The sequence below is a fragment of the Oncorhynchus kisutch genome, linkage group LG8 (genome assembly GCF_002021735.2).
Source record: "Oncorhynchus kisutch isolate 150728-3 linkage group LG8, Okis_V2, whole genome shotgun sequence".
Lineage (NCBI taxonomy): Eukaryota > Metazoa > Chordata > Actinopteri > Salmoniformes > Salmonidae > Oncorhynchus > Oncorhynchus kisutch.
Genome location: NC_034181.2, coordinates 38,093,116 through 38,115,729, shown reverse-complemented (window position 1 = coordinate 38,115,729; position 22,614 = coordinate 38,093,116). Strand labels below are relative to the sequence as shown.

General features: G+C 41.4%; 1 protein-coding gene across 3 annotated transcripts; it reads left to right on the top strand.

The window, feature by feature from the left end:
• The first annotated feature begins 12,965 nt into the window (after nucleotides 1–12,965).
• On the top strand, nucleotides 12,966–20,720 carry LOC109895712 (RING finger and CHY zinc finger domain-containing protein 1-like). 3 transcript variants are annotated; one of them, XM_020489635.2, is made up of 9 exons: nucleotides 12,966–13,114; nucleotides 13,979–14,098; nucleotides 14,209–14,324; nucleotides 18,403–18,481; nucleotides 18,597–18,641; nucleotides 18,824–18,882; nucleotides 19,072–19,101; nucleotides 19,267–19,387; nucleotides 19,637–20,720. In XM_020489635.2, the coding sequence occupies exons 1-9, from the start codon at nucleotides 12,998–13,000 to the stop codon at nucleotides 19,811–19,813; spliced, it is 864 nt and encodes a 287-aa protein (XP_020345224.2). In that variant the 5' UTR covers nucleotides 12,966–12,997; the 3' UTR covers nucleotides 19,814–20,720. The 3 variants fall into 3 exon arrangements, with proteins under 3 accessions (XP_020345224.2, XP_020345225.1, XP_031686145.1); XM_020489636.2 differs by having other exon boundaries at nucleotides 13,078–13,701; XM_031830285.1 differs by having other exon boundaries at nucleotides 13,084–13,866.
• The last annotated feature ends 1,894 nt before the right edge of the window (nucleotides 20,721–22,614 follow it).

Here is a 22,614-nt window from a genome sequence, read left to right as displayed (position 1 = left end):
TGTACAGAAACCCAGCCTAAAACCCCAAACAGAAACCAATGCAGATGTAGAAGCACGATGGCTAGGAAAAACTCCCTAGAAAGGCAGGGACCTAGGAAGAAACCTAGAGAGGAACCAGGCTCTGAGGGGTGGCCAGTCCTCTTCTGGGGGTGCAGGGGGGAGATTAACAGTACATGGCCAAGATGTTCAAACTTTCATAGATGACCAGCAGGGTCAGATAATAATAATCACAGTGGTTGTAGAGGGTGCAACAGGTCAGCACCTCAGGAGTAAATGTCAGTTGGTTTTTCATAGCCGATCATTCAGAGTTAGAGACAGCAGGTGCGGTAGAGAGAGAGTCCAAAATAGCAGGTCTGGGACAAGGTAGCACGTCCGGTGAACAGGTCAGGGTTCCATAGCCGCAGGCAGATCAACCGGAGCAGCAGCACGACCAGGTGGACTGCGGACATCAGGCCAGGTAGTCCTGAGGTATGGTCCTAGGGCTTAGGTCCTCCGAGAGAAGGAGAGAGGGAAAGAGAGAAAAAGTGAGAGAATTAGAGGGAGCATACTTAAGAGCATACTTCACACAGGACACCCCGGATAAGGAGAAATCCTCCAGATATAACAGACTGACCTTAGCCCCAAATTGATTGCAGCATAAATACTGGAGGCCGAGAGGAGGGGTTGGGAGACACTGTGGCCCGTCCAACAATACCCCCGGACAGGGGCAAACAGGTGACAGTAACAGGTGTTCACTGTTTTCATACCAGGTTCAGTAAATCAGATGAACAACTGTCTTTATATTTCCCCTCATTTGACATTAGTATACAAGGATCCACACGTACACAATGTTTCATGGATCAGAAAACATATAGCAAGAGTGAACCGTGTATATATAGTCTTGGGTTGTGTGTTTACTTTAGTAACACCAAGTTGAATTCTGCTACATCCCTCTGACACACAAACACACACAGCCATATTATCAGCAAGACAACTCTCCCATTCTAATAACTTCTGTATCTTCAGCTGCTGTTGTGAATTTAGACCATCCACATAGCACATATACATGAACTAAATTACAAGGCCATTCATGCTGATTTTTCTATTCTCATCATTATACAATAAGATGAAGGCAGGAGTGACAGTAATAGTATTGACCATGCGCCCAGATGCACAATGCAGTTCTCTCTCCAGAATGTGCTCTCTCCCGCCAATTTGTGCCCATTCAAATCAAATTTATTTATATAGCCCTTCGTGCATCAGCTGATATCTCAAAGTGCTGTACAGAAACCCAGCCTAAAACCCCAAACAGCAAGCAATGCAGGTGTAGAAGCACGGCAAGCAAGCATTCATTGTTTCATAACTTCATTGTGTGAATTGTTTGTGTTTGATTGTTAGTGTATATCAATTCCCCATTACATGTATCCCCAGTACATTTACCGTTAATTCGTTTAATTTATAAATCTACAATGTTTGTTACGGTCATCTATTTTAATGCATTCAGTATTATTATTCCCGTCTTCCTGTTCTCATTTTCGGAGTGGACACATTGTTTGCAGAGTGCACAATCTATGCTACACTTGTGAGAAACACGTTCAGGTTTATTTAATTCCATTTATGAGTGTCAATTTAGTCATCGTCTTTTGCTAGGAGCGCTCATGTCAATGTTGAGTAAAGATGAGCACGCATAGAAGTAGGCTTATAGGCTACGTGGCCTGCGCGCAAATGTTGGCATATAAATGTGCCCATTTGGGGATCTGATTATTTCTGATTGGTTTAACACACCACCACGAATGGCCTGTGGAGCTTCTCAAAGTAATGTTTTCTTCAACTCAAACAGCAAGCAAACAAAGTCTGTTTTAGCATCCATTGAGAATTACAATAATTCCTCAAAGTATTATTTCAAGCTCTCTCCCTTTTGATAACCACTCAGCGTGAAAGGGAAAAATGTCATGCTCTGATCCAGTGGAAACGTCATAAAATAGGCTTCTTATCAGTGCTCGACTTAGACTGACATAGGTTCCTTTACTAATTTTGGGTGTCGGTACTGTTTATATTTAGGTGCAGGAGCTCTACAATACTTTGAGCTAATTTTCTATAAGAGGAATAGGAGCTCAAGCAGTAGAAAATGTGAGATGCCGGTACTCATCTCAGATGAGCTCCTGCCCAAATCAATTCTTATGTGTCCTAGCGTGTGCACAATTCTTACAGCTGCGTATGTCCCGAGCTCACTGGTGCTGGAAACTCCGAGGGCCCAGAATATGTTATATTGTAAATTCGCTAGCTCAAGCTTCAGGCCAGACCCAAGCTAAAAGTTGATACAATATTTCAAGTTAGTTGCAAACAGGCCATATGCAGCCAATGTGATTTATGGGATATGTATTTTTATGTAGGCTATTTTATTACATAGTTGGCAATAGCAATATAAGTTACTTTTTAGGTTTGTATCATTTAGATAAAATGTTGATTATACACATGACAATTGTTTTGAGATATGAATACGTTATTATAAATGAAATGAAAATGTGCATATGAAAACCATAACTGACAGGCAGACTAGTAGAAATGGAAAGATAAATTGGCATTCCACATGAGAAAGGTTGCCGACTCCCGGTGTAGCTTATTACCGGCAACTCCAGACAACTGGCAGAATCAGCTAAAGCCAGCAGGAGCGAGAGGAGAGTAGTTGGGTCAGGTTAAAGTTTCAGGAGTCGATTGTACCACTGATTCTGCTAGTCATACCCTGTCCCGATGCAATCTCAATCATATTAAAATGCACAACAAACGACGAGAGCAGGGGATATGCCAAGCTACTCTACACAGACCGGTGCACCATAACCAATCAGAGCTGAAGTAGGCCTATGGTAATTGCCATATATGGATATGTGCCATTATCTTTGAACCGGACTATGTTTAGGCTAATGTATGAGCAGTCACGAGTCGATGAGTTTGTTTTAAGATCAAACATGTAGTTAGTGAGTTACTAGCGCAGTTGGTTGCTTCCAACAAGAGCACAAAATGCGTGCATTTTTCTAGCCATCTTTGAAAAGCAAATAAAATTGTATTTGTCACATGCGTCGAATACAACAGGTGTAGTAGACCTTACCGTGAAATGTTTACAAGCCCTCAACCAACAATGCAGTTCAAGAAGTAGATTTAAGAAAATGTTCACTAAATAAACTAAAAGTAAAAAAAATACCATTACCGGGGCTATATGCAGGGTGTACCAGTACTGAGTTAATGTGCAGGGACACAGGTTAGTCGAGGTAATCTGTACATGTATGTAAGAGTCAAGTGATTATGCATAGATAACAAGCAGCAGCAGTGTTAATTCAAAAGGGGGGGGGGGGTCAATGTAAATAGTCTGGGTGGCCATTTGATTAATTCAGGTGTTGTCAGGTAAAGCTATTTTTTTAATGTCTTAAAGGGGCAGTGTTGTATTTTGAGACATCTTGAATATGCTAAGTAATAATGGTATGGGAATAATAATGGATTTTATTTTGATTTTGTAAAGTGGTTTCTTGCGACAATCACAACATTTTCAGTAGCCTCCTTGTCTGAAAGACAAATGGATAAAGAGGTTAATGTCGAGCCCTGCAGGTTTTCTTTTCTTCTTCAAAGTCTCATGGAATGTAGGCCTACATTGAACATTGGCTGCTACTGTAGGCTGAATGATATAACTATTTCCATCTTAAAATGTTATGAGATACATTTTCTCCATTTTCTGCCACTCTGGTAGGCCTACATTATGATCCACTAGTCACAGTAACCTACTAACTTTACGGGTACAGCCTCAGTGTTCACAGTAAACACGCACTGGAAGTTGCACAGAATTTTCACAATGTTCATGTTTGCGCTCAGCAGACCTGAAATTTGCTCAGTGCTCAAAAAATTAGCGGGAACATTCACTGGAACCCTTTCCATCCACAATATGAAAATACTAAGCTAATAGCAAGGGGGGGATAAGGCTGTAACGTAACAAAATGTTGAAAAAGTCAAGGGGTCTGAATACTTTCTGAATGCACTGTACATAAGCATTGATGTAGTCTGTGGCTTTTTGACTCTGAGCAAAGGCAGGTACAGTTAGTGATCTGGCACCTCTCAAATTTGACTTTCTTTTTCTTTCTTTTCTTTGTTCCGGTATCTCTTGCAACATGATTTATAAAACAAATGTCCCTGCTTGCACTGTAAACATTCGAATAAAAGCGGTCATCAAGTTGCTTCCTAGCTATTTCTCACTCCCCCTAGAAAAACCATCACATAAAAGCGCGGTGATACTTCTGCGTAATCATCTTATCCTGCCACACTGATTTATAGACCTGATGTCTTATTTGTACATACAGGTTAAGGGACGGCCCAGGCAGGGTAAGTAACTGTTCTTAAAACAGGTTTTACTGGTGGTCAGCTAGTTAAGAGGTCTGAAAATTACATTCACTTCAAAAGTGAATGATGATGTTGATGTGTACAGTTGAAGTCAGAAGTTGACATGCACCGCTAGCCAAATACATTTAAATTCAGTTTTTCACAATTCCTGACATTTAATCCGAGTAAATATTCCCTGTCTTAAATCAGTTAGGATCACCACTTTATTTTTCTCTCTTTCTTTCTCTCTCTCAGAGGACCTGAGCCCTAGGACCATGCCCCAGGACTACCTGACATGATGACTCCTTGCTGTCCCCAGTCCACCTGGCCATGCTGCTGTTCCAGTTTCAACTGACCTGAGCCCTAGGACCATGCCCCAGGACTACCTGACATGATGACTCCTTGCTGTCCCCAGTCCACCTGGCCATGCTGCTGCTCCAGTTTCAACTTCCACCTGACTGTGCTGCTGCTCCAGTTTCAACTGTTCTGCCTTATTATTATTATTCGACCATGCTGGTCATTTATGAACATTTGAACATCTTGGCCATGTTCTGTTATAATCTCCACCCGGCACAGCCAGAAGAGGACTGGCCACCCCACATAGCCTGGTTCCTCTCTAGGTTTCTTCCTAGGTATTGGCCTTTCTAGGGAGTTTTTCCTAGCCACCGTGCTTCTACACCTGCATTGCTTGCTGTTTGGGGTTTTAGGCTGGGTTTCTGTACAGCACTTTGAGATATCAGCTGATGTACGAAGGGCTATATAAATACATTTGATTTGATTTTAAGAATGTGAAATGTCAGAATAATAGTAGAGAGAATGATTTAGTTCAGCTTGTATTTCTTTCATCACATTCCCAGTGGGTCAGAAGTTTACATACACTCAATTAGTATTTGGTAGCATTGCCTTTAAATTGTTTAACTTGGGTCAATCCGTCCGGGTAGCCTTCCACAAGCTTCCCACAATAAGTTGGGAGAATTTAGGCCCATTCCTCCTGACAGAGCTGGTGTAACTGAGTCAGGTTTGTAGGCCTCCTTACTCGCACACGCTTTTCAGTCCTGCCCACAAATTTTCTATAGGATTGAGGTCAGGGCTTTGTGATGGCCACGCCAATACCTTGACTTTGTTGTCCATTTTGCCACAACTTTGGAAGTATGCTTGGGGTCATTGTCCATTTGGAAGACCCATTTGCGACCAAACTTTAACTTCCTGACTGATGTCTTGAGATGTTGTTTCAATATATCCACATAAGTTAGTTGCAAACCGTAGTCTGGCTTTTTTTAATGGTGGCTTCCTTGCTGAGCAACCTTTCAGGTTATGTCGATATAGGACTCATTTTTACTGTGGATATAGATACTGGTACAAAAGTATCCTCCAGCATCTTCACAAGGTCCTTTGCTGTTGTTCTGGGATTGATTTGCACTTTTCGCACCAAAGTACATTCGTCTCTAGGAGACAGAATGCGGCTCCTTCCTGAGCGGTATGATGGCTACGTGGTCCCATGGTGTTTATATACTTGCATACTATTGTTTGTACAGATGTACATGGTACCTTCAGGCATTTGACTCAAATGATGTCAATTAGCCTATCAGAAGCTACTAAAGCCATAATTTTCTGGAATTTTCCAAGCTGTTTAAAGGCACAGTCAACTTAGTGTATGTAAACTTCTGACCCACTGGAATTGTGATAGTGAATTAAGTGAAATAATCTGTCTGTAAACAATTGTTGGAAAAATTGTGGAGTGGTTGAAAACTGAGTTTTAATGACTCCAACCTAAGTGTATGTAAACTTCAACTGTATGTGTACTGAATTGACTGGTTGACTGATTGACTGATTGTCTGGTTCCTAGAACAGAGAGCCTCTCCCCTGTCTGCCTCTGCTGTATAGAAACCCCAAAACATTCCCTTGACCCTTCCTGTACTGAACTTCCCTTCATCATTCCCTTCATCATGATACACAACACAATGATTTAGGGAATGTAGTAGGCCTAGCAGCAGTGGCATAACTGTCATGCCCTGATCTGTTTCATCTGTTCCTGTGATTGTCTCCACCCCCTCCAGGTGTCACTTATTTTCCCCAGTGTATTTATCCCTGTTTCCTGTCTCTCTGTGCCAGTTCGTCTTTAATGTTTAGTCAAGTCAACCAGCGTGTTTTTCCCATACTCCTTTTGCTATTCTCCTTTTTTTAGTCCTCCTGGTTGCCTGCTTGACCATTCTGCCTGCCTGCCACTCTGTACCTCCTGGACTCTGATCTTGTTTTGACCTTTAACCTGTCCACAACTATTCTCTTGCCTACCCCTTTGGCTTATTAAACATTGTAAGACTCCAAAAATATTTTCATACCCTTCTCCAGATCTGTGCTTCGACACAATCCTGTCTCTGAGCTCTACGGACAAGTCCTTCAAACTCATGGCTTGGTTTTTGCTCTGACATGCACTTTCAACTGTGGGACCTTATATAGACAGGTGTGTGCCTTTGCAAATCATGTCCAATCAATTGAATTTACCAGTGGTAGACTCTAATCAAGTTGTAGAAACAGCTCAAGAATGATAAATAGAAACAGGATGAACCTGAGCTCAATTTCGAGTCTCATAGTAAAAGGTCTGAATACTTATGTAAATAAGGTATTTCTGTTTTTTCTATAAACCTGTTTTTGATTTGTCATTTTGGGGTATGGTTTGTAGATTACTAATGATTTTTATTTAATCCATTTTAGTATAAGGCTGTAACACAACAGAATGTGGGGGGGAAAAATCAAAGGGTCAAAAAGGCACTATATGTGATTTGACGTGCATTTGGTATGTAGTATTTTCCACTCTTTTTTCCCCAAAAGAGGTAGGCCTACATAAAAAGGCACCTGATTTTCAGGATGATTTTGTGTATGTATGACTAATAAACGTCACACATTATTGACATCCGTAGCACACCGAATGTAGCAGGTAGACATTTCATGTCATTAGAGTTAAAGGACTGTAATACATTCTGTGGTCCAACAGCGTTGGCTCTGCCCAACTCCTAGCTTGTTCTGCCCACTATTACTTCATTTGCTCCCATTGAAAACGACACAGATGAACAATCAGGGTAAGATATAAATACTGTATATTTGGTAAATCATTGGTTGCATGCCGCTAGTTGCATCATGGGTGCCCCTCCAGGACAACAGGTGGCAGTAATGCGCTCACATGCTACTTATAAGACAAATGAAGAAGACATAGTCCAAGTGGAAGAAAAATGTCTGCTCCTGCTCTCCTGATTGTAGAAGGAGGGGTGACGTTTGAGGTTTGAAAGATGGCGGAAGTGGGAAACACTGAGTTGGATAGAGCGTTGCGTAAAGTTAATGGAAATGAGTGGAAAACTGGAGCATTGAAGAATGGAGCAAAACAGGCTAAAGATGTTAATGAAGATAGGCCTCGGTCTAACAATGCACCATTCCTTGCTGAAGTGTTTTTGGGAGATCCAGTCGCGGTCAAGGAGATAGTGGAGGTCACACTGAGAAAGGTGGAGTCAAAGTGACCAGGAGTGGTATAGTATTGATTTATTGTACACTGAAAAATATCAAACGCAACATACAACAATTTCAAAGATTTGACTTAGTTACAGTTCATATGGAAATCAGTCAATTTAAATAAATTCATTAGGACCTAATCTTTGGATTACACATGACTGGGAATAATATGCCTTGGTCACACATACCTTAAAAAAAAGGTAGGCGAATGGTTCAGAAAACTAGTCAGTATCTGGTGTGACCACTATTTGCCATCATGCAGCGCAACACATCTTCTCATAGAGTTGATCAGTCTGTTGATTGTGGCCTGTGCAATGTTGTCTCACTCCTCTTCAATGGCTATGCGAAGTTGCTGGATAATGGCAGAAACTGGAACAGGCTGTTGTACATGTCAATCCAGAGCATCCCAAACTTGTACAGATCCTTGCACCATGGGGCCGTGCATCATCATACTAAAACATGAAGTGATGGCGGCAGATAAATGGCATGACAGGATCGATAAAAATCCAATTGTGTTCATTGTCCGTAGCTTATGCCTTAACCCCACCGCCAACATGGGGAACTCTGGTCACAACGTTGACATAAGCAAACCGCTCACCCACATGACGGCATACACGCTGTCTGCCATCTGCCCAGTACAGTTGAAACTGGGATTCATCCGTGAAGAGCACACTTCTCCAGCATGGCAGTGGCTATGTGAGCATTTGCCCACTGAAGTCGGTTACGACGCCGAACTGCAGTCAGGTCAAGACTCTGGTGAGGATGACGAGCTTCCCTGAGACTGTTTCTGAAAGTTTGTGCAGGACTTATTTGGTTATGCAAACTGACAGTTTCATCAGCTGTCTGGGTGGCTGGTCTCAGATGATCCCGCAGGTGAATAAGCCCGATCTGGAGGTCCTGGGCTATCTAATACGATGTTGGAGGTGGCTTATGGTAGAGGAATTAAGTTTCAGTTCTCTGGAAACAGCACTGGTGGACATTCCTGCAGTCAGCATGCCAATTGCATGCTCCCTGAAAACGTGAGACATCTGTGGCGTTATGTGACAAAACTGCACATTTTAGAGGGACCTTTTATTGTCCCCAGCACAAGGTGCACCTGTGTAATGATCATTCTGTTTAATTAACTTCTTGACACACCTGTCGGGTGGATGGATTATCTTGGCAAAGGAGAAATGCTCACAAACAGGGATGTAAACAAATTTGTGCACAAAATTTGAGGTAAATGAGGTTTCTGTGGGTATGGTACATTTCATTGATCTTTATTTCAGCTCATGAAACATGGGACCAACACTTTACATATTTTTGTTCAGATTTTATCCGAAGAACAAAAGGAAAGTGCATTGTGTCTCTGGGAATTATCGGAGTATGAAGAAAGCTTTGATTTTCTGAACAGGGCACCAGTGAAAGGTGTCATCTCTGGCGGCATGGTGGAAATTGAGGCGGGAAAATCTAAAGCACCGCGTACCAGGAGTAGTTGATGCACGTCGATTGAACTGTATGGTGAATGGAAGGAAAGAGGAAAGGCTATCGGTGCTATTGCTATTTGATCAAGCTGGGGTATATGAGATACGCAGTGAGAACTTATGTGAACAGACCGTTGAAGTTTCTTAAATGTAAAAGGTTTGGCCACATGGCAAGTGTGTGCAGAAGGAATACATATGTTGTGGAAGAGTCAGTGGATACACACTGCTGCTAATGTGGTAGGAACCACGTTCTCGAGTTCCAGGAATGTCCTGTAATGGTGAAGGAGGTCGAAGTAGCAAGAATCCGGGCAGTCCATCAGGGGAAGGAATGGTAATGGATGCCCGCAACCGGCAGAAAGTGTTGTTCATGAGTTGAGGGATTCTGCAGTACTGATAGTGAAGAATGTGGATTTTGGTGATAAATTGTACAAGTCAAACTAACAAGAAATTGAAGAAACTTGGCGTAATTGCGAATGCTGTGGAAAGGTTTTGGATCTCCTGGGGCCTCGTTTATCAATTATGCGTAGGCACAAATCTGTGTGTAAACCATGCGTGGAATAATTTCAATGCAATGTGTGAGATTTATCCATATGAACGTTTGCTTGTGTTCATAAATTTATGCACAGCCATAACCGATGCCTACACACAATGCCAACTGGCGGAATAAGGGAACCGCTTGCCAATCATAGAATGGGGAAAATGTGTGACATTCTGAGATGAATAATTACATAATTTTTCTATTTCATTGTATTTCCATTGTGAATTTATGCAACATATATTGACAGGCTAACTATACTGTATCATAATTTGACCACATCAGTGCATTTGTTACGATAATAATCCATAAAAAGCACCGTCATTTGTTAAATTAGATGCATGTTTGTCAAATCATGACGCCAGTGATCTTCAGGTCGGAAAAGTCGGAGCTCAAAAAAGAGGCCCGAGTTCCTGAGTTGGAATTCCGTGTTGGATGACCGTTCAAATCGATTTTTCCAAGTTGGAGCTAGTTTTTTTCAGCGAGTTCCAAGTTGTTTTGAAAGCACTGAAGACGGATGTCGGTTGTCGTGAACGCAATATTATCAAACAACCTTACGAGCGTCATACACAAACCGGTAGGAGATAACCATTGATAAATACCAATTGTTCTTAACCTCAGAGCTTGTGCACGACCTTGTTTATTTGAATTTCAAAACGCCCCAAAATCATCCCTTTAAAGCCTGTGAAGAATATACAACGCTGTAGCATGAAATACAATGGCACAACCAAAAAAAGCTAAGAAAACTAAATATTTTCCAAGACTGAAATAAAGGATGCTAGTGTTAGAGTACAACAAAAAGGTTGTATTTGGCTCGCTCAGTTGCGGCCTACCCTGTTCCCCAGTAGGCTATACTTGTAAATAAGGATTTGTTCTCAACTGACTTGCCTAGTTAGATAAAGGTTAAATAGGCTTCAAACACTCACCAATAAGCCACCCATCCTCAACAGCTCCCTCATGTAGGCGTATAGGCATACCTGCGGGAAGATGTTTGGGGGTGCTGCGATTTCTGTCAAGGCGGGTCCGCAGATATTTGTTCTTTACCCGTACTACAGACGTCTATATCCGTGCACTAATACAGTAAAGTGACTTTTTTCTTCAAAAAATATTTTTTTATTATGTATATTTTTTTGAGGGATGTGAGATGCAGATCGGCAAGCTCCCGCTGAAAAGTGGCTGTTGTCAAAAACCCGAGGGTGGATAGCACTTTGATGTGCACCGGAATGGCATGCTTTTGCCTTTTTAAAGTAAGTCTTAAATCCTCGCAAAGAACCTATAAGATTGGTTTATCAGATATCGTTTCTCAAAACCAATCTGTACTTTCTAAATGCATGCTTTTCAACCGCTCACTGCCCGCACGGCTAGCATCACTACTCTGGACGGTTCTGACTTAAAATATGTGGACAACTACAAATACCTAGGTGTCTGGCTAGACTGTAAACTCTCCTTCCAGACTCATATTAAACATATCCAATCCAAAATCAAATCTAGAATCAGCTTTCTATTCCGCAACAAAGCCTCCTTAGCTCACGCCGCCAAACATACCCTTGTAAAACTGACTATCCTACTGATCCTCGACTTTGGCGATGTCATTTACAAAATAGCCTCCAACACTTGACTCAGCAAATTGGATGCAGTCTATCACAGTGCCATCCGTTTTGTCACCAAAGCCCCATATACAACCCACCACTGTGACCTGTATGCTCTAATCGGCTGGCCCTCTCTACATATTCGTCACCAGACCCACTGGCTCCAGGTCATCTATAAGTCTTTGCTAGGTAAAGCTCTGTCTTATCTCAGCTCACTGGTCACGATAACAACACCCACCTGTAGCACACGCTCCAGCAGTTATATCTCACTGGTCATCCCCAAAGCCAACACCTCCTTTGGCCGCCTTTCCTTCCAATTCTCTGCTGCCAATGACTGGAACGAATTGCAAAAATCACTGAAGTTGGAGACTTATATCTCCCTCACTAACTTTAACATCAGCTACCCGAGCAGCTAACCGATCGCTGCAGCTGTATATAGCCCATCTGTAAATAGCCCATTCAATCTACCTACCTCATCCCCATGTTGTTTTTATTTACTTTTCTGCTCTTTTGCACATCAGTATTTCTACTTGCACATCATCATCTGCACATCTATCACTCCAGTGTTAATTTACTACATTTTAATTACTTGCTACTATGGCCTATTTATTGCCTTACCTCCTTACTCCATTTGCACACACTTGTATATAGACTTTATTATTTTCCTATTTTGTTATTGACTGTACGCTTGTTTATTCCATGTGTAACTCTGTGTTGTTGTTTGTGTCGCACTGCTTTGCTTTATCTTGGCCAGGTCGCAGTTGTAAATGAGAACTTGTTCTCAACTAGCCTACCTGGTTAAATAAAGGTTAAATAAATAAAAGTATACTACTTAAGTCGTTTTTTTGGATATCTGTATTTTACTTTAAAAAATGTATGGCTACTTTTACTTTTACTTCACTACATTCCTAAAGACAATAATATATGTTTTATTCTATACATTTTCCCTGACACCCAAAAGTACTCGTTACATTTTGAATGTGTATCAAGACAGGAAAATGGTCCATTTCATGCACTTATCAAGAGAACATCGCTGGTCATCCCTACTGCCTCTGATCTGGAGGACTCACTAAACCCAAATGCTTTGTTTGTAAAGAAAGTCTGCATGTTGTACCCCTGGCTATCAGTAAATACAATTAAAAAAATAAAATTGTGTTGTCAGGTTTGCTTAATATAAGCTATTTGAAATATTTTTTTTACTTTTGATACTTAAGTATATTTATGCAATTACATTTACTTTTGATACTTAAGTATATTTTTTTTACTTTTTCTTGAGTCATTGACTAGTAAAGTATCTTTACATTAACTTAAGTATGACAGTTGGGTACTTTTTCCACCACTGGAAGCATTGCGCTTCCCTTTCAGGCCCCAGAGCCTATAGAGATTGGAGTAGACCTTTGAATCTGAATAAAGAAGTACGTTGAAAAAACATTTGGGGGGGTAATATCAGTACGTTTACCTTTTTTTAAATTTATTTTTTTACCCTTTCTCTATTTTCCCGTCTTCTTCTGCCTGAAGTTCCCCAGTTTTCACCCCACACAGTAAGGAGCGACATGCGACTTTAACGTATGTTTGCGGACCGCCAAAAATACCATAGAAGAAGAAGAAGAAGAAGAAGAAGAAGAAGAAGAAGAATGGCTTCTCTGGTTGGATGTGAACACTACGTGCGCCGTTGTTTGTTGAAAGTGAGAAATAGTTTTTATGAGCAAGTGTTAATTCTACCAGATATTAAGACACATATGTTATTGATTGACTTATTTATGTTCACGTATGCTGCTTTGTGTAGCTAACGTGGTTTCCTCATAAAATACCTGTTATTAACTTAGCCAACTAATGCGTTAGCTTGCTTGCGATCTTAATTTACCATCTGAACGGGAGATGGATTTACATATGTCAGATCAAATGAAAAACCTTGTTTGGCAACCCATCAAGAAATGTATTTAACCAAGAAATTGGTGTAGTTGGAAATGTTGTATCTATATTTTACAGTAATGGAGCAGTAGTTTGCTTGGTGTCATTCGTATATTATACTAGCTAGCTATCGCGGCTTGTCACCGGCGTTAAATTGTTTGTCAGCTAAAGTTAGCTAGCTAAGTTCATATTGTATATATATTTTACATTCATCTAGCAGTTGTTCGCTTGGTGTCATTCGTATATTAATCCATTGATATCTGAGTAGCTATCGGCTTGTCACCGTCGAAAATGGTTGTCAGCTAGCTAGCGAGCTAAGGAAGTTCACGTCAGAGTTCAATCTTTCATCATGAATAGAGAGGTAAGCCTGAGCCTGGTTACCCTCGCAAAGTTATTACCATCAAGGTTCTTAGAATAGAAAACATGAACTGGCGCGCACCCAGAAATTATTTTGTGTGGAGGTGCTGACGAACGGCGAAGAAACTATAAAAATAAAGAGAGACGTAAACTCCCAGTAATTTATTGGGTAAATCGACGTTTTGGCATCACTGTGCCTTCCATCAAGGTTCTTGACACCAACAAATGAATGTGTTGGTTTGTTTAATTAAGCCCGTTCCAAACTTGGTTATATCCCTCAGGCTCCTTGTTGTGGTAAAGCATATGTTTGTCGCCTGTGCCATGACGCTGAGGAGGACCATCAAATGGACCGCTTCCTGGTCAAAGAAGTGCAGTGCTCAGTCTGCACAACAGTACAACAGGTAATTATGTTAAAGGGAAACTGTTGTCTTTCACCGAGTCCCATCCGTACTGTTCATTCAATATATCAATATGGTCCCATTATTTGTTTATTTAATCTTTTTTCTTTCAGGCACAACAAACTTGCGTGGAGTGTAATGTGGCCTTTGGGGAATATTACTGTGATATTTGTCACCTGTTTGATAAAGACAAGAAGCAGTATCACTGTCAGCCCTGTGGAATTTGCAGGTGAGTAACTCTGCCCTGTTTGACTTTGTTACAACTAACATTCTCATATATAGCTCACCCATATTCATCAGCTGATATGTTTGGCCAGCTGCTGGCCACCAGCATGTTTTAGATGTTAATTTTATTTGCACATTGGTGTCTTAAAACACATGAATATCGAAGCCACTATGTACAGTCATGGCCAAAAGTTGAGAATGACACAAATATTAATTTCAGTTTGCTGCCTCAGTTTGCATGATGTCAATTTGCATATACTCCAGAATGTTATGAAGAGTGATCAGACTTATTGCAAAGTCCCTCTTTGCCAAGCAAATTAACTGAATCCCCCAAAAACATTTCCACTGCATTTCTGCCCTGCCACAAAAGGACCAGCTGACATCATGTCAGTGATTCTCTTGTTAAAGAAACTTCTCCTTAATGCAACCGCTGTGTCAGATTTCAAAGCTTTACGGCGAAAGCACACCATGCGATAATCTGAGTACAGCGCTCAGCCGCCAAAACAAGCCATACAGATACCCGCCAAGTTGTGGAGTCAACAAAAGTCAGAAATGGCATTATAAATATTCTCTTACCTTTGATCATCATCAGAATGCACTCCCATGAATCCCAGTTCCACAATAAATGTTTGTTTTTGTTCGATAAAGTCCATCTCTATGTCCAAATACCTCCTTTTTGTTTGAACGTTTAGTTCACTAATCCAAATGCACAAATCGCGGGCACTAAGTCCAGACGAAAGTCAAAAAAGTTCCATTAAAGGTCATAGAAACATGTCAAACGATGTATATAATCAATCTTTAGGATGTTTTTATCATAAATCTTCAATAACATTCCAACCGGACAATTCCGTTGTCATTAGAAAGGAAAGGGAATGACCATCGTGCTCACTGCCACACGCAAGACTAAACTAAAGGCTTTCAGCCTGACCACTTGTCGAAACAGCTCTTATTCGCTCCCCTTTCACAATAGAAGCCTGAAACAACTTTCTAAAGACTGTTGACATCTACTGGAAGCCTTAGGAAGTGCAATCTGACCCCGTTTACACTGGATATTGGATAGGCAATCACTTGAAAAACTACAAGCCTCAGATTTCCCACTTCCTGGTTGGATTTTTCTCAGGTTTTTGCCTGCCATTTGAATTCTGTTATACTCAGACATTATTTTAACAGTTTTGGAAACTTTAAAGTTTTCTATCCAAATCTACTAATTATATGCATATTCTAGCTTCTGGGCCTCAGTAATAGGCAGTTTACTCTGGATAACTTATTCAGCCAAGCTACTCAATACTGCCCCCCATTCCCAAAGAAGTTAACACAGGTGTGAGTGTTGACGAGGACACTGTCTTGCTGATTGAGTTCGAATAACAGACTGGAAGCTTCAAAAGGAGGATGGTGCTTGGAATCATTATTCTTCCTCTGTCAACCATGGTTACCTGCAAGGAAACACGTGCTGTCATCATTGCTTTGCTCAAAAAGGGCTTCACAGGCAAGGATATTGCTGCCAGTAAGATTGCACCTAAATCAACCATTTATCGGATCACCAAGAACTTCAAGGAGAGCGGTTCAATTGTTGTCTCTCCAGGAAAAACATCAGGGACAGACTGATATTCTTCAAAAGGTACAGGGATTGGACTGCTGAGGACTGGGGTAAAGTCATTTTCTCTGATGAATCCCCTTTCGATTGTTTGGGGCATCTGGGAAAAAAGCTTGTCCGGAGAAGACAAGGTGAGCGCTACCATCAGTCCTGTGTCATGCCAACAGGAAAGCATCCTGAGACCATTCATGTGTGGCGTTGCTTCTTAGCCAAGGGAGTGGGGTTGCTTCTCAGCCAAGGGATTGGGCTCACTCACAATTTTGCCTAAGAACACAGCCATGAATAAAGAATGGTACCAACACATCCTCAGAGAGCAACTTCTCCCAACCATCCAGGAACAGTTTAGTGACGAACAATGCATTTTCCAGCATGATGGAGCACCTTGCCATAAGGCAAAAGTGATAACTAAGTGGCTCAGGGAACAAAACATAAATACAGTGCCTTGCGAAAGTATTCGGCCCCCTTGAACTTTGCGACCTTTTGCCACATTTCAGGCTTCAAACATAAAGATATAAAACTGTATTTTTTTGTGAAGAATCAACAACAAGTGGGACACAATCATGAAGTGGAACGACATTTATTGGATATTTCAAACTTTTTTAACAAATCAAAAACTGAAAAATTGGGCGTGCAAAATTATTCAGCCCCCTTAAGTTAATACTTTGTAGCGCCAACTTTTGCTGCGATTACAGCTGTAAGTCGCTTGGGGTATGTCTCTATCAGTTTTGCACATCGAGAGACCTACATTTTTTCCCATTCCTCCTTGCAAAACAGCTCGAGCTCAGTGAGGTTGGATGGAGAGCATTTGTGAACAGCAGTTTTCAGTTCTTTCCACAGATTCTCGATTGGATTCAGGTCTGGACTTTGACTTGGCCATTCTAACACCTGGATATGTTTTGTTTTTTTACCATTCCATTGTAGATTTTGCTTTGTTTTGGATCATTGTCTTGTTGGAAGACAAATCTCCGTCCCAGTCTCAGGTCTTTTGCAGACTCCATCAGGTTTTCTTCCAGAATGGTCCTGTATTTGGCTCCATCCATCTTCCCATCAATTTTAACCATCTTCCCTGTCCCTGCTGAAGAAAAGCAGGCCCAAACCATGATGCTGCCACCACCATGTTTGACAGTGGGGATGGTGTGTTCAGGGTGATGGGCTGTGTTGCTTTTACGCCAAACGTTGGTGGTGCATTGTTGCCAAAAAGTTCAATTTTGGTTTCATTTGACCAGAGCACCTTCTTCCACATGTTTGGTGTGTCTCCCAGGTGGCTTGTGGCAAACTTTAAACAACACTTTTTATGGATATCTTTTAAGAAATGGCTTTCTTGCCACTCTTCCATAAAGGCCAGATTTGTGCAATATACGACTGATTGTTGTCCTATGGACAGAGTCTCCCACCTCAGCTGTAGATCTCTGCAGTTCATCCAGTGATCATGGGCCTCTTGGCTGCATCTCTGATCAGTCTTCTCCTTGTATGAGCTGAAAGTCTAGAGGGACGGCCAGGTCTTGGTAGATTTGCAGTGGTCTGATACTCCTTCCATTTCAATATTATCGCTTGCACAGTGCTCCTTGGGATGTTTAAAGCTTGGGAAATCTTTTTGTATCCAAATCCGGCTTTAAACTTCTTCACAACAGTATCTCGGACCTGCCTGGTGTGTTCCTTGTTCTTCATGATGCTCTCTGCGCTTTTAACGGACCTCTGAGACTATCACAGTGCAGGTGCATTTATACGGAGACTTGATTACACACAGGTGGATTGTTTTTATCATCATTAGTCATTTAGGTCAACATTGGATCATTCAGAGATCCTCACTGAACTTCTGGAGAGAGTTTGCTGCACTGAAAGTAAAGGGGCTGAATAATCTTGCACGCCCAATTTTTCAGTTTTTGAATTGTTAAAAAAAGAAATATCCAATAAATGTCGTTCCACTTCATGATTGTGTCCCACTTGTTGTTGATTCTTCACAAAAAAATACAGTTTTATATCTTTGTTTGAAGCCTGAAATGTGTCAAAAGGTCGCAAAGTTCAAGGGGGCCGAATACTTTCGCAAGGCACTGTATTTTGGGTCCTTGGCCAGGAAACTCCCCAGACCTTAATCCCATTGAGAACTTGTGGTCAATCCTCAAGAGGCGGGTGGACAAACAGAACCCCACAAATTCTGACAAACTCCAAGCATTGATTATGCAAAAATGGGTTGTCATCAGTGTGGCCCAGAAGTTAATTGACAGCATGCCAGGGCGGATTGCAGAGGTCTTGAAAAAGAAGGGTCAATACTGCAAATATTGACTCTTTGCATCAACTTTGTGTAATTGTCAATAAAAGCCTTTGACGCGTATGAAATGCTTGTACTTATACTTCAGTTTTCCACAGCAACATCTGACAAAAATATCTAAAGACAATGACGGCGGCAGACTTTGTGAAAATGAATATTTGTGTCATTCTCAACTTTTGGCCATGACTGTACAGTTAGTTATGTTTTGTACTCCTGCAGGATCGGACCAAGGGAGAAATACTTCCACTGTGAGAAGTGCAATCTCTGTTTAGCCGGAGATCTAAGAGGAAATCACAAGGTGATTGGTTCTTATTATTATCTGTTGCTTGTGTGGGAATTGTCAATGCAATACTGCTAATGCCATGGCTCTTGTCTTTCACTTGATTTATCGGTAATAGACTGTTTTGTTTCAGTGTGTTGAAAATGTTTCAAGACAGAACTGCCCAGTGTGTATGGAGGTAAGTTTGTGAATAGTAAGATCAGTAACATGATTGCTGTGCATTTCACTTTGTTAATGTAATTTAGCATACAATTGTGTAATATAGAAATTCACACAGCCTGTATTTGACAATTTCACCAGTACTTCTCCTCTAATGGTTTATCATAGATATATGATGTTTGTGTCTTCTCTCTAACTAAGGATATCCACACATCCAGAATAGGAGCCCAAATTCTTCCATGTGGCCATCTTCTACACAAGTATGACCTTTTCCTTATGATAGATACTCTCAAAACCTTTGTCATTTGCCTATAGGACCTACACAAGTTTGTATTGATGCCACTGTTAATCTGATGGATGATACAGAAGGTGCAATTCTGGAGTCTTACTCTTGTCTTCTGGTATCAGAAACCATTTTTAGAATGTTCACTGCTTCTTTTGTTTTTCAGAACATGCTTTGATGACATGGTCCAAACTGGGTAAGGTCCATTGTCCTTTTCAAATATTGTGCTATGTTGTATTGTTATGATGTATTTATCCTAATTACTGTCATTATCTTATCAATCATGTCATCTGCATGACATTCATATAAGCAATGACGATCTGCGTGACCAGGAATATGACCTCCTATATGTCCTCTTCAGTGCGTATCGATGCCCACTCTGTATGCACTCTGCTTGGAATATGGAGCACAACTGGGAGCAAATGGACAAGGAGATCACTCAGTCACCCATGCCCACTGAATACCAGGATGCCACTGTGAAGGTATGACACTTTGAATGTGAATTGGAACTTTAAAAAGCAAAACATGATGACCTCAATTATTGTGGTCCCTTGTGTTTTGGGGTACTGTAACTACACTGATCTGGTATAGATTTACTTTGGCTTTATATTATGACTCACTTTAGGCTTATATTCAAGGGATATTTAAACTTATTTTTAAGTTTCAGTATTGAGCACAATATCTGCCTCGTGACATGGTTTGGTCGGTCTCTCCTTCTCCCTGACCTGTAGATCATATGTAATGACTGCCAAACCCACTGTACGGTGCCTTTCCATGTTCTGGGAATGAAGTGCAGTGGCTGTGGGTCCTACAACACAGCACAGAATGGGGGACTGATACGGCAGTCCCCGGAACCACAGCCCCAGGAGCCAGAGCAGCAGCCCCAGTCCCCATTGCCAGAACCATAGAATATGTATAATTTTAATTACATTGGTACTCCACCTCCTAGTTCTCGATGCTCCACATTACCTCCCCATTCTACGCAGACCTAACTACACTATCCACCTCTTTCCCAACATTGCTCTGCCAAGAGTACAGGTAGTCGTGCCTGGGTTCCAGAACCTGGTGCCAGGACCTCAGGGTAATAAACTTGGATCCCTCTCCTAGTGTGTTGTACAGCAGTTTTGGGATTGAATTTCTGTTATTACATGGCTATTGATCCATTTGTTTCTCAGATAAAAGCCAGCATAAGATAATTGTGAATGAGGAATTAAATATAGTCAGCCACACAATTTATTTCCCATTTTGTCCCAAGTTGGAATGGATTAGTTTCTGTCATTAATGCTTTCACCAAATGATTTAGATTTTTGTTGGGGTGAAGAATGCTGTTATGTGAGAAGTTTGTAAAGCACTGCAATGTTTGACTGGCTTTGCGTTTCTAAAAACCTATGTAAATGCTTCAGACTGACATTTTTACAATGGTAATGGATTTCAATGTCTGTTTGCAAAACTCAGGTATTTGAAATAGTTTAGATACGGTTCAACATCAAATTGTGTTCATTCTATGTTTGAGTTGAATTTTGATTAGACGAGTGGATTATCATGAGTAACACGTATGTAAATTATTGAATAATTACTACAGTTAGACAATGGCTGTTGGCAACTATCTCACTCCATGCTTAGCTCGTATTGTCACTCAAATATGAGAGAAATAGAGTGAAAATATTGCATCTGTATTGCCTTTGGTGTCATTCATTGATGCAGGTTTTGGGATGGTGACATTTACTGTAAAGACTAATAAATACCATGATTGTTCTGAATAATGTTATTTAAGATTTGCATCACAGTAATTTCAAAATAAATAAGATAATAGTAGCTGGAAAGTGTTCTTTACAAAAACTGCAATGAACATTCTGTGAAAAATATAGTTGAAGTGGGAAGTTTACATACACTTAGGTTGGAGTCATTAAAACTCGTCTTTCAACCACTCCACAAATTTCTTGTTAACTTTAGTTTTGGAAAGTCGTTTAGGACATCTACTTTGTGCATGACATCATTTTTCCAACAATTGTTTAGACATTACTTCACTAATTCAGTGTTTCACAATTCCAGTGGGTCAGAAGTTTACATACACTAAGTTGACTGTGCCTTTAAACAGCTTGGAAAATACCAGAAAATTATGTCATGGCTTTAGAAGCTTCTGACAGGCTAATTGACATTTGAGTCAATTGGAGGTGTACCTGTGGATGTATTTCAAGGCCTGCCTTTAGCTGTACATACATACAGTATCAGTCAACATTTTGGACACACCACCTCATTCAATAGTTTTCTTAATTTTTACCATTTCCTAGGCGCACACAGACAGAGTATACAAAACAGTAAGGACACACTGCCTGCCCTCCAGGACATCTACAGCACCCGGTGTCATTAAGGACAAGACAATTATCTACAACCTCAGCCATGCAAGGCCTGTTCACCCTGCAATCATCTAGCAGACTGAGACAGTACAGGTGTATCAAAGCCGGGACCGAGAGACTGAAAAAACGGCTTCTATCTCCAGGCCATCGGACTGTTGAATTGCCATTACTAGCCAGCCACCGCCCGGTATTCTGCCTGGCACCTTAGAGACTGCTGCCCCATGTACACTTAGTGTCAAAAATTAGGAACACCCATGGCAATTTCTAGGGCCTTCCTCTGACACTGCCTGCTATAGAGGTCCTGGGCGGCAGGAAGCTTGGCCCCGGTAATGTACTGGGCCGTACGCACTACCCTCTGTAGTGCCTTGCGGTCGGAGGCCGAGCAGTTTCCATACCAGGCAGTGATGCAACCATTCTTTCGATTGTGCAGCTGTAGAACCTTTCTAGGATCTGAGGACCCATGCCAAATATTTTCAGTCTCCTTGGTGTCAGCTTGAGGTGCAATGTACACAGCTGCAGATTTGTGGACTCGAGCCACATGACTTGGACTCGAGTCTGACTTGAGTCACAAATTTGATGACATGGGACATGACATAAATCCAATCAAATCAAATTTATTTATATAGCCCTTCGTACATCAGCTGATATCTCAAAGTGCTGTACAGAAACCCAGCCTAAAACCCCAAACAGCAAGCAATGCAGGTGTAGAAGCACGGTGGCTAGGAAAAACTCCCTAGAAAGGCCAATACCTAGGAAGAAACCTAGAGAGGAACCAGGCTATGTGGGGTGGCCAGTCCTCTTCTGGCTGTGCCGGGTGGAGATTATAACAGAACATGGCCAAGATGTTCAAATGTTCATAAATGACCAGCATGGTCGAATAATAATAAGGCAGAACAGTTGAAACTAGAGCAGCAGCACAGTCAGGTGGAAGTTGAAACTGGAGCAGCAGCATGGCCAGGTGGACTGGGGACAGCAAGGAGTCATCATGTCAGGTAGTCCTGGGGCATGGTCCTAGGGCTCAGGTCCTCCGAGAGAGAGAGAAAGAAAGAGAGAAGGAGAGAATTAGAGAACGCACACTTAGATTCACACAGGACACCGAATAGGACAGGAGAAGTACTCCAGATATAACAAACTGACCCCAGCCCCCCGACACAAACTACTGCAGCATAAATACTGGAGGCTGAGACAGGAGGGGTCAGGAGACACTGTGGCCCCATCCGAGGACACCCCCGGACAGGGCCAAACAGGAAGGATATAACCCCACCCACTTTGCCAAAGCACAGCCCCCACACCACTAGAGGGATATCTTCAACCACCAACTTACCATCCTGAGACAAGGCTGAGTATAGCCC